Genomic DNA, 10,791 nt, shown 5'->3' with positions numbered 1-10,791 from the left:
CCTTTCAAGAAGGCGTCTTTGTCCCCATGATGAACAAACACACATGTTCTTTCCATCCCTATAAGCATTCAAAGAACACAAGGTAACATTGCTTCCATGAGTACTAATCCAAGGATACAAACCCTAGTATATATATGAAACAACAACCCTAACCCTAACCATAACCCTAACCAAAAGCATAACCCTAGCCCTAAACCTAACCCTAGCACCAACATAAGAACACCCATAAGAATAACCCTAACATACTAACAAAGCCTAATCATAGGAAATTGGCAAACAAACATCTCACATCTTCATGCAAATCTCTAGATCCAAACAAAACTAGGGTTTCCCCAAACTAGCAACAAATGAGCAATTTGATAACATTACTTGGATCAAAACAAGAGGATCGGAGAAGATTACCTTGAGGGAGGGTTTAACTTCGAAATCCATGGACAAATTCTTCAGATTTGCAAGATTTGGGAGAGGATTTGTGAGGGGGAGAGAGTGGGAGAGGGGGCAAAGCTCGGGTTGGGGGTGGGAGAGTGTGTGGTGTGGGGGAAGTGGGGAGGGGGGGGGCAGCCGGATAAGTCACAGTGCAGCGCCCAAGCGCTAGGCGCTGCACATTAAATGTGTGGCGCCCGACGGCTAGGCGCTGCACATTGTGAGGCGCCTAGCACCGAGGCGTTGCACAACTGGGTGAGGGGTCCAGGACTGCCACGGTGGACTGGCGTGCAACACTCACTTGCTAGGTGCTGCACCGTAGGGTGTGGCGCCGGCGTCGCGGGCGCTACACAAAAGGATCAGGGGTGTGAAATAGTTTCACAACCAGTTCATTCTGTGAATTGATTTCATCCACAGATCAAAATTGTCAAATTTGCCCAAAATCGATTACTTCGTTGCAAAGGAAGCGAACCAATTTTTTTTATTCTTTTTGAGAAAGTATTCGTCTTCCTCGATTCATTCATTGCAAAGGAAGCGAACCCTCCTTCCCCTTCCTGTCGTGCACTCTTCTTCCTCCTTCCCCCAAATATCCACAAAGAAGGCAGGAGGACCAAACCCTAGCCGCCGCCCCGATCCGATGGCGCCGTCCCCGTCCCCGCCGCCGCCGGCGAGCGGAGCGCAGTACGCGCACCAGTTCCTCAACACCGCCCTCTCCCAGCGGGGACCCTCGGCGCTCCCCTACGCGGAGGACGTCAAGTGGCTCATCCGCAACCACCTCGTCGCCCTCGCCGACGCCTTCCCCTCGCTCCACCCCAAGGCGGCCCTCTTCACCCACAACGACGGCCGCGCCGCGCACCTGCTCCAGGCCGACGGCACCGTCCCCATCCACCACGCCGGCGCCACCTACAACCTGCCCGCCGTCATCTGGCTGCCCGAGACCTACCCGCGCTCCCCGCCCCTCGTCTTCCTCTCCCCCACCCGCGACATGCTCATCAAGCCCCACCACCCGCTCGTCGACCGCTCCGGCCTCGTCGCCAACGCGCCCTACCTCCGCTCCTGGGTCTTCCCCTCCTCCAACCTCCTCGACCTCGTCAGATCCCTCTCCCACCTCTTCGGCCTCGACCCGCCGCTCTTCACCAGATCCGTCGCAGCCCCGTCTCCCACTCCTCCTCCCGCTCATCCTGCTCCTCCTCCCGCCGCCGCCGCCTCCCCCGCCATGCGCCCCGAGGCCGTCTACGCCCCTGTCCCTCGCCCATACAGGTTCCCGGCATCGCCCCAGCTCGCCGCGCGCCAGCCGCCCACAGAGGACCCAGCCGAGGTCTTCAAGCGCAACGCCATCTCCAAGCTCGTCGATACCGCCTATGCTGACGCTGCCGCTCTGCGCACCGCCCGCGAGGCCGAGGTCGACTCCCTCTTCGCTGTGCAGGCCGAGCTGCGTGGCCGGGGGGAGGCGGTGAACGACGGGGTGCGCAGGATCACGGAGGAGAAGGAGACGCTCGAGCGTCGGCTTCAGGATGTGGTGATGGCCACTGACGTCATTGAGGCCTGGGTTGCCGAGAACCGCAAGGGGGCTGCCGATGGCACCACCGAGGTGGAGGGGGCCATCCAGCCAGCCGACGTGCTGTCCAGGCAGATGCTTGAGTGCACAGCTACTGATTTGGCGCTTGAGGACACCATCTACGCGCTTGACAAGGCTGTTCAGGAAGGATCGGTGCCATTCGATGGCTACCTTAGGAGCGTGCGCGCACTTGCACGGGAGCAGTTCTTCCAGCGTGTCCTCTGCACCAAGGTTAACAATGCGCAACAGCAGGCGCAGGTCGCTAGGATGGCGGCACGGGCACCACAGTACGCCTCCTAGCCAAGATGATGGATAGGTCAGTATACATGCTTTATGATCAATCACTTCCATCCATTGTAAGAGAGTGGCTCAGTGTAAAGTTGGTTCCCATTGTCGTCGATGTGTGTGCTTACTGAATATGAACAGACGGATGTGTCACAATAATAACTTTATTAGTTGGGGTGTTGTAAGTTCATGGTGATGTTTGTGTAGGGTTGTTGAACTCACAGTACATATCTCAGTTTTGAAATTTACACTCATTTCATTGATGTGTCTGTCTTGGTAAGTCTCTACACTACAGTATGAATGAAGCTTCCATGTTTGTTTAGATAGGCAAAAATACATTCAGAGCTTAGTGTGTTGCTGTACTAGGTACAGTTGTACTATCCTAATTGCAGTCCGGAGATTGAAATTCAGATATGAGAAGTATATGGACTCTTCAGTACTTTGGGAATGTTAGATATTTAGTTTTTTTTCCTTCTGTCATGGCACTGCTGTGAACTTATTGCACTCTTGATACTCGGAACTGGAATAGTTCTCCTAGCTGTGATATCCGGCTTTTATGTTTTGATAATTGTAAATGCATAACCATTTTTTGTCTGTTGCGCTGCCACTGAAGTTTGGTGGATGCTTTGGCTTGATGTTGGTGTTTTGAGGCTGTGCGTGATCTGAAGCCGACTGTTTCATTGCAATTCGTCTAGGCTTGGGGTTTATTTTCTGAAACAATGTTTCTTGAATTGCAGACCCTGAATTTGCTGAAGTAGATTATGTATGGTACTGAGCGTATTCAAAAGCTCTTTAAAAGCTTTTTGGGGTGTTTTTTTAAACTATAAACAGTAGGGTATCCTTTTGGGGTGTTATGTGGAAAAGCTATTTAAAAGCCTATTCCAATCTTACCACCCCGAAATTACCCTTTTATGAGATCCCATGCCATGATGGCAAATTGTAACAAAGAGATTTGTATGTCCATAGATGTGATCCCAACATCACAGGGTTCCAACTTCCAAGCACACCAATTTCTTGAGCTGCACTAATGTGCATGTGCATAAGTTGTCCTATCAATCTGACTATCCTACAGGGAGGAAGCAATGAATATAGAGACCAAACAGTGGCTTGAGAACTGAAGCACCCTCCGTAAACTCCCTCCGTAAAGAAATATAAGAGCGTTTAGATCTAAACGCTCTTTATTTCTTTACAGAGGGAGTACTATTAGCAGAGTTAGCTTGACAGCACGCCGCATACCTGTGTGAACTCTTGCTGTCTGACACCCTTATCAACCCAGCATCAGATTCAAGAATCTATGAGTTTAGGTACCACACTGACCTTGCACTGGCAACGAAATTAGTTGTCATCACCACGAGAATCTCTCACCACCCCAAAAATCTGAGAAAGAAGAGTGCTCACCTTCCAGATGTTAATTTATTTACTGCCAGGCCTGCTGTGTGGATTTTGTGCCCAGGAGATTCATATTATTAAAGAGTACCACATGTTATTAAAGGGTACCACAGTAGGCGATCTAACCCTGGTGTTCTTTGCAACACAAGAGTACTACAGCAAGTGTTCTTTTAACTTCGTTCATGCGCCTTTTCTTTCCACTCATTTTACAAGAGCTTTCTTAGAAGCAATTGAAATTTTGGATTTGATTACATAGCAACATGAAGCACATGTGCGGTGGTAAGCCGCACGGTCAAGACAGGGCTCGGTGGCGTGTTCGTCAATACTCCGAACTGCTGTGGCATCAACGGTTCCTGATATAATTCAGACTGTCATGTGCAGGCGATCAAGGATGCTTTCCTTGAGAAAAAGAATCATCTGTGCTATCTCATATGAGTGATCTTGCCCCCACAGTGTTCTGGATATACAGGTGAACATCATTCCTGTTTTTATTCTTTCAGTCATCGCACATGTGCAGTGCATCTTTCTGAATATCTATACACAAGTTTTTTGTCAGACTTTTAGTTGTGAAAGAATTAGGTATAACTACATTTTAGAAATATTGGAAGATGCTCGACCTTTTTGTCTTCAGTTTGATGGTACAGAGCGTGTTCTTTCTTTTGCCAAATGTGTGAGGGCGAACAGAAACTGCAACAGCCCACTTGGATATCAGGGTAGAAATGGTTGTGCAGATCAAAACTGCATGCAGGGATAAGGAATGATGTGCATAATCGTAAATCTGTATGATGGTAGGCTGCACTTTAGGACTGACATCTCCAGTTGTTTTCAGATCTGATTGATTTTCAAGTTTTTGTGCAATATATCAAACAAATGTGCATTTACTACTCTTGCAGTCAGAATTGAGTTGTGAGATTTAAGCCATCTTAAGTTGTCAGTAGAATATTGGTGTTTATAGGGTAAATGGCAGAATTGCTTCCTGCTCCATTGCAACTCTGGCCAACCTTAACCTGAACTTTGAAGTTTGAAGCTCCATACAACACCTATAGTTAGCTAAAGGCTTGATAGACTATGGGTCCGGGTCACTGAATTTCATTGTAGTCACAAGTTGAACTCTGCCATTAAGATATACTCCCTCCGTCCGGAAATACTTGTCGAAGAAATGCATAAAATGAATGTATCTAGAACTAAAATATGTCTAGATACATCCATTCCTACGACAAGTATTTCCGGACAGAGGGGGTATTTGAAAACAAGATTTGATATAATTATTTCCAAGCTTGATTAAAAGCATCAACATTCTTACAAGACTTCAGAAATACTCCCTCCATTCCAAAATAAGTGTCGTGCTTTTAGTTCAAAAACCATGACACTTATTTTCAAACGGAGGGAGAGTAGTAAATAAGACTCGCATCGCCAATTTATGTCAATTGTCATGGCATGGGGTCATGGTGCATGCTGATGTTCCACTCTCGGACAGAGAGTGCAAGCACAGTGTAACATCACAACATTTCACATGATTGAATTTCTAGAAGACCTTTGAAATGCACTTTTCAGTTTTGAGTTGGACATGATGGTGGAATCTGTTAATGTGGCGATTAAGTGTGTTCAGGAGCTGATAGAAAAAGCAAGACACTTATCAAACCAGCATGCATAATGCATTGGGTGTGTATTGTAGTTGTCTTGTTCAAGACGGACCCAGTGTTCAGGACGTTTTTACTTGTATGAACAGTGGTTTTATCGGTGCGTTCATTGGGGTTTACAAGAAGTCCCACTCAGCCAGGCCTGGACATTTGCTGTTCCAGACGTTTTACCAGAAAATATATTCCTTGGGCTTGGTACAATTGTGCTTGATCTGAGGCCAGCTCCACATCTGTTTAAATCTGTACCCATATCCTGACCTGAAGTATGTGCAGATACTGTTTTTTTTAATTAATCCTGTACCCCAGCCCTAAGATTCTAATAATAATTGTCTCATTTGTCAATCAATTGCAAGCATATGGCTTCTCATGTGGTCATGTGGAGCTTTACATATTTAAGTTTAAATGGCACCGAGGCACAGCAATGCATGTGTTCTTCCTTTGTTTGAGAAAAAGCGTCTAATTTGATGAGGAAAAAAAATAGCCTATTAAGAACAGAAACGGTTCAGTGCAATGTACTCTTCAGAACAGAAACGGTGCATGTTTGATTTCACTTACCATTTTCCTTGGACCCTCGCATAGATTTTATGTTTGGAAAATAGCCTATTAAGATTAAACTATCATTGTTTCACCGCAGGGCTGCAACATTGTTCTTCTTGAAAAGTTCCAGACTAAACTGTACGTGTACTGGTAGGTTATTTATATGTTAAGCTGCATTTTCCTTAATACTATTACTCACAATGTTGCATATCTGCATTGCCAAACCTCTATATTCGATTAACAGATTTCCTGGTACGCCGGACTTTGGAATGCCGCATGATTAATTCCACATTGGAACGCTGAGCATGTGAACTTCAGCTTCTTAGTATTTTCTCAACCTGGTCATATATACTTTATACTACCTATGTTAGCAAACTCTCATTTTTGAATGGTTATTAGTGCTGCTCTACGGAAATAATAGGTTGGTGCTGCAATAGGCTTTCAGATTATGTCCTTATTTGTCTAATATATGCTAGAAAGAAGGAATTTTCTGAAGAATGCTTGAAATGCAGAGTTCAGCAAACAAATGACAATTATTTGTCCCCTTGGGAAGCTCTCACACAATCGGGCAACTCGATCTCTACGACGCCAAAAGAACATCATTTATTGAGGATCTGCGTCACACAGAGGATCAGACTCATAGGGTTACCCAGCCAAAAAACTCTGATGAAGTATGAGTATTGCTTCGTCAGTGTGGTAAGCAAAGATGAGAGTATTGGCTCATCAGTGTAGGATCTGTTTCTCTATAAACTTGGTCAAACATAGTAATTCTTGTCGACGAGGATTTCTAAAGGTCAAACATAGTAATCTTTGACCAAGTTTATCGAGAAAATCATTTATATCTACAATACCAAGCATATACAAACAGTACGAAAATATACCTTATGATGTATCTATTGATATACACACTTGGTATTCTAAAATTCTAATGAATCAATCTCAAAGGCCACCACAGCAGAACACAATTAAGTTGGCATCACTGCTATGTACTCCCTCTGTTCCATAATTCTTGTTGTGGTTTTAGTTAGATTATGGAACAGATGGAGTACAAGGTTCTGCTCTCTGTAGTGTTACAGTTTATACTGGAGGATTAGAGCTAATTAACTAACGGTGCCTCTCTGAAAGAAGGCTAGACACGGTGTTGTTGATGGTATATTTCTGTTTCCCTCTCCTCTCAGTTGCACTAATTTCAACCACACGGCCAACATACAGTTTCCTATTTAGCACTTGACGGTTGGGGAAGTACAACCACGATCTTTGTGAGCTCATACTGATATGATATGATATGATATGAATATGATTCTTGCAGTACCAAACGATGCCATCTATACTTGTTATATTTCTAAACTGGCATGTTGACTTCAAGGATGGAAATCTTTCTGGCTAACCAAATTTGTCAGCTTTGCTAACCAAATTTGACAGCTATGCTGATAGGGGCAACATTTCATATACAATCGAATGAATCAATCACTTGCCATTTTCCGTAGAGTGGACTAAATTATTAGTCATTGCATGATGGATGTAGGCTTGCAGATAGATACCCGACCCAATTCAGATGACCTTCCACAATGAGTACATCTCTGTTTCATTTCACTCTGCTCTCTGTCTTATGTCGAACCCCATAGGATGAAATTCTACTTCAAGCTTGGGCTTCTCAACACTTGAATTGATCTATCCTCCGGGCAAGACTTATGTCTTCATTTGTTGGCAGGTGGGCCATAAATTACAACATGCCCCACTTGTCTGCAACCAGTATATTCTCAAACCCATAAGGAGTGGTAATCTTAGGTAAATGCCATGACATGTGAGTCCAATTAGGTTGCGATCTAATCTGCCATTTATTCATAGTTAATTCTGGATTTGAGCTAAACAACATTAGTGACCTAAAAAAAGCTTGATTCCATAAGTTAGAAACTCTGTGTGGGGAAAGTAAGAGGAGACCTTATCCAAGATTTCATCGAACCAAATCGTGATCCTCAATTGTGAGGACTCCTGGACTGTTGGAGCCATTTCGGAAGCTTCTAGGTTGAAATGTTCTAGAAGCTTGTAAGGGTTCGGCGGTCACTTCAAGACCTATCTCTAGTGAATGGAGCTCGTTCTTCGTGTGCCGAGGCTCTTGAAAAATAAGGCTAGACGAGGTGTCGTTGAGGGTATCTTTGTGTTTCCTCCTCTCAGTTGCACTAGTTTCAACCACACGACCAAAATACAGTTTCCTATTTAACACTTGATGGTTCGGGAAGCACAACTCAAGATCTTGGTGAGCTCATGCCGGTACGATTATGATTCTTGCACTACCAAACGATGCTATCTGTACTCGTTATATTTCTATGAAGTGTCATGTTGACTTCAGGGATGGAAATCTTTCTTGCTCAACAACTATGCTGACAAGAACAGCATTTCATATACAATCACTTGCCATTTTCAGTATAGTGGACTAAATAATTAGTGATTGCATGATGTAGGCCTGCCTGCAGATAGATACCCCCACCCAGCTCACCAAGATGACCATCCACAGTAAATACGTCTCTGTTTTCACCAAGATCATTTTCTAACAAGCACATAATTTTTCTTCAACACTCTGTACATTGCAAAAAAAAAAATTTACTCACAAGGTCTAGCTTAAATCTGTACTGTACATCACTGCTATACACTAGTACAAGGATCTGCTCTCTGTGTGTCATCATTACACTAGAGGGTCAGAGCCAACTGATTAACGGCGCGTCTGCGAAGGAGGGGGCATGAGGGATCTGAGGTAAGCTTTGGGCAGCGCCGCCAGCTTCTTGGCCTTGGGAACATAGGCCCGCTTGCTGAAGTTGTCGTAGCCGTTGGCCTCGATCTCGTCCAGGATCTGACGGTACAGAAGCAGAGATGCCCACACCTGCATGCACAAATTACATGTTAATCTTTGATGGAATTTCTGCGAGGTGATTGAAGAAGAAAGTGTCATGCGTAAGTGTCCGTCGCACTTACCGGCCATCGGCTCTCCTGGTTGAGCTCGGCGGCGCCTTGCTCGGCCTGCTGGAAGTAGGCCCTGGCCCTCGCGATCTGGCCCTTCATGAAGCTCCTCCACTCGTCGGTGACGCGGCCGGCGAAGATGTCCGCCTCGGAGATGCCGGCCGTGGCCAGCTCGTTCTGCGGCAGGTAGATCCTGCCCCTCCTCGCACTGTGCAACAATGGCGGCGTCAGAGATGAGCGGGCAGCGGCAAGAGCAGGTGAATTCAGAAAGCGAGGTATATATACAACTGAACTGACACTTACTCCTCGCCGACGTCCCTGAGGATGTTGGTGAGCTGGTTGGCGACGCCGAGGGCGAGCGCGCCGGCGTACACCGTCTCGACGTCCGCCTGGGAGCCCGGGGAGACGCCCATGACGGGGACGGTCATGAGCCCGACGGTGCCGGCCACGCGGTAGCAGTAGAGGTAGAGCTCGTCGAAGGTGGCGTAGCGGGACTTGGCGAGGTCCATGCGCATGCCCTGGACCATGTCCCGGAACGGCCGCTCGTCGACGGCCGGGAAGGCGGCCACGGCGTCGGCCAGCGCCGCGTCCAGCATGTCGTAGGGCCGGCCGGCGAAGACGCCGTCGAGGCGCGACTCCCAGCGGTCCAGCGCCAGCGCCGACGTGTGCGCCGCGTTCGGGCCGTCCACCAGCTCGTCCGTCCTCCGGCACCACACTGCGCCATGCATCCAAGAAGTTAGTAACCACATCTGTGACCTCCTGCTGTTGCGTTGCGTCCACCAACGTGGAAGTTAGCTAGTGGCAGCATGTCGCGATCGACGGGGGGCCTTACCGTATATCGCCCAGATCGCCCGCCGTCTCTCCGGCGTCATGAGCTGCGTGGCCAGGTAGAAGGTCTTGGCGTACTCCTTGCACACCGCGCCGCAGCGCGCGAAGGCCGCGTCCAGCACGCCGGCGTCGCGCCCGGCGAGCCGCGCCTTCCTCGGCGTGGTCGAGGCCGCGAGCGCCGCCTGCTTGAGCACGACCTGGCGCACGCTCTCCTCGTGCGACACGGTCGCCGGCGCCGCGACACAGTCCATGCTCCATGGCGCGGCCGCCTCGAGGCAGACAGCGGGGTGGGACGAGCCCGCGGCGCGCGCTGCCACAGAAGCAGCAGCTCGCTTCCCGTGGTCGCCGGCGAGGAACACCACCGTCCTCGGTGCGCCCATGAACCGGTGCTGGGCAGCGCGCGCGGGCGAGGTCACCGCGCGGCCGGTGGAGAGCATGGCTGGAAAAGCTAGAACGATCCCGGATCGATGTTGGTCACTGTGTTGTGTGCGCGCGTTTCGGTGGCTTGCTACTCCTTGGTCCTGGGTAGCGGCCTTTTTGTAACGTCGAGCCGTGTGGGTGGGTGTGGCCGAGCGGCGAGCGGCCACGTGTCGGCTGGATCAGCATATGGATATGGGCACCCGCCCACTTTTCTCCAGTGCGCGCGCGAACTGACCCGCGTGTCGGTTGGATTGGACGCCAGGACGCGACGCCACTGGCTGCACTGCACGCAGGCCGGATGGACGGATATTCTGTTGCCAACAAACAATCAATCGAGCAAGCTTGAGGCAGGCGGAGATGGGCCGACACGATCGATGGATGTAGGAATTTACCGACCATATGATCGACCAGTGGAATAATCCTCCATGGATCGCACAGATCCACACACGCAGATCTATGCATGTGAGTATGTTACTGTCAGTTAGTGGAGTAACCACCATCCATATGAGTGTCACACCGGCCAGGCCATTGACCAGCACCGAACGAACGAACGATTCGATGGTGACCAGACCACCACCGACCAGAGCCAGAGGTAGAGCCAGAGGCGAGGACGTGGATCATGGATGCATGCATCTGCCCCCGTCGCCTCGCCGTCCCACGTCCAGCGCGGCCACATGCCGGCAGGGGGCGGTGACCATCGAGCCGGGCTGACAGACACGTGGACGCTGGAACGGAGACAAGGAGCACCTGGTGGGG

The 10,791-nt window shown here is 48.8% G+C and overlaps 2 protein-coding genes across 6 annotated transcripts; one reads left to right on the top strand and one right to left on the bottom strand.

The window, feature by feature from the left end:
• The first annotated feature begins 937 nt into the window (after nt 1-937).
• LOC123113054 (protein ELC-like) lies at nt 938-6,664 on the top strand. 5 transcript variants are annotated; one of them, XR_006455881.1, is made up of 5 exons: nt 938-2,297; nt 4,037-4,124; nt 5,930-5,982; nt 6,077-6,253; nt 6,345-6,664. XR_006455881.1 is itself a non-coding variant. In XM_044534169.1 (2 exons), the coding sequence occupies exon 1, from the start codon at nt 1,061-1,063 to the stop codon at nt 2,279-2,281; it is 1,221 nt and encodes a 406-aa protein (XP_044390104.1). In that variant the 5' UTR covers nt 938-1,060; the 3' UTR covers nt 2,282-2,297; nt 4,037-6,664. The 5 variants fall into 5 exon arrangements, 1 of the variants encoding a protein (XP_044390104.1); XR_006455879.1 differs by having other exon boundaries at nt 6,077-6,664; XR_006455878.1 differs by having other exon boundaries at nt 5,930-6,664.
• Nucleotides 6,665-8,334: 1,670 nt separating this feature from the next.
• On the bottom strand, nt 8,335-10,118 carry LOC123113055 (phytoene synthase 2, chloroplastic). Its single transcript, XM_044534170.1, has 4 exons — nt 9,620-10,118; nt 9,091-9,502; nt 8,803-8,995; nt 8,335-8,710 (listed from the first exon to the last, which is right to left on the bottom strand). Exons 1-4 carry the CDS (start codon nt 10,050-10,052, stop codon nt 8,543-8,545), a joined length of 1,206 nt encoding a protein of 401 aa, XP_044390105.1. The 5' UTR covers nt 10,053-10,118; the 3' UTR covers nt 8,335-8,542.
• Between the last annotated feature and the right edge of the window lie 673 nt (nt 10,119-10,791).

This window comes from Triticum aestivum, chromosome 5B (genome assembly GCF_018294505.1).
Source record: "Triticum aestivum cultivar Chinese Spring chromosome 5B, IWGSC CS RefSeq v2.1, whole genome shotgun sequence".
NCBI lineage: Eukaryota > Viridiplantae > Streptophyta > Magnoliopsida > Poales > Poaceae > Triticum > Triticum aestivum.
The sequence above is the reverse complement of the archived record's forward strand: the minus strand, read 5'-3'. Positions and strand labels throughout refer to the sequence as shown.

What these genes read in the sequence shown, in the direction of transcription:
- LOC123113054 (XM_044534169.1), top strand. Translation starts at nt 1,061, where the DNA reads ATGGCGCCGTCCCCGTCCCCGCCGCCGCCGGCGAGCGGAGCGCAGTAC.
- LOC123113055 (XM_044534170.1), bottom strand. Translation starts at nt 10,052, where the DNA reads ATGCTCTCCACCGGCCGCGCGGTGACCTCGCCCGCGCGCGCTGCCCAG. An exon ending in GGCGATCTGGGCGATATACG is followed by an intron (nt 9,503 to 9,619) that starts GTAAGGCCCCCC and finishes TGCATGGCGCAG; the next exon opens with TGTGGTGCCGGAGGACGGAC. An exon ending in CTCAGGGACGTCGGCGAGGA is followed by an intron (nt 8,996 to 9,090) that starts GTAAGTGTCAGT and finishes ATTGTTGCACAG; the next exon opens with TGCGAGGAGGGGCAGGATCT.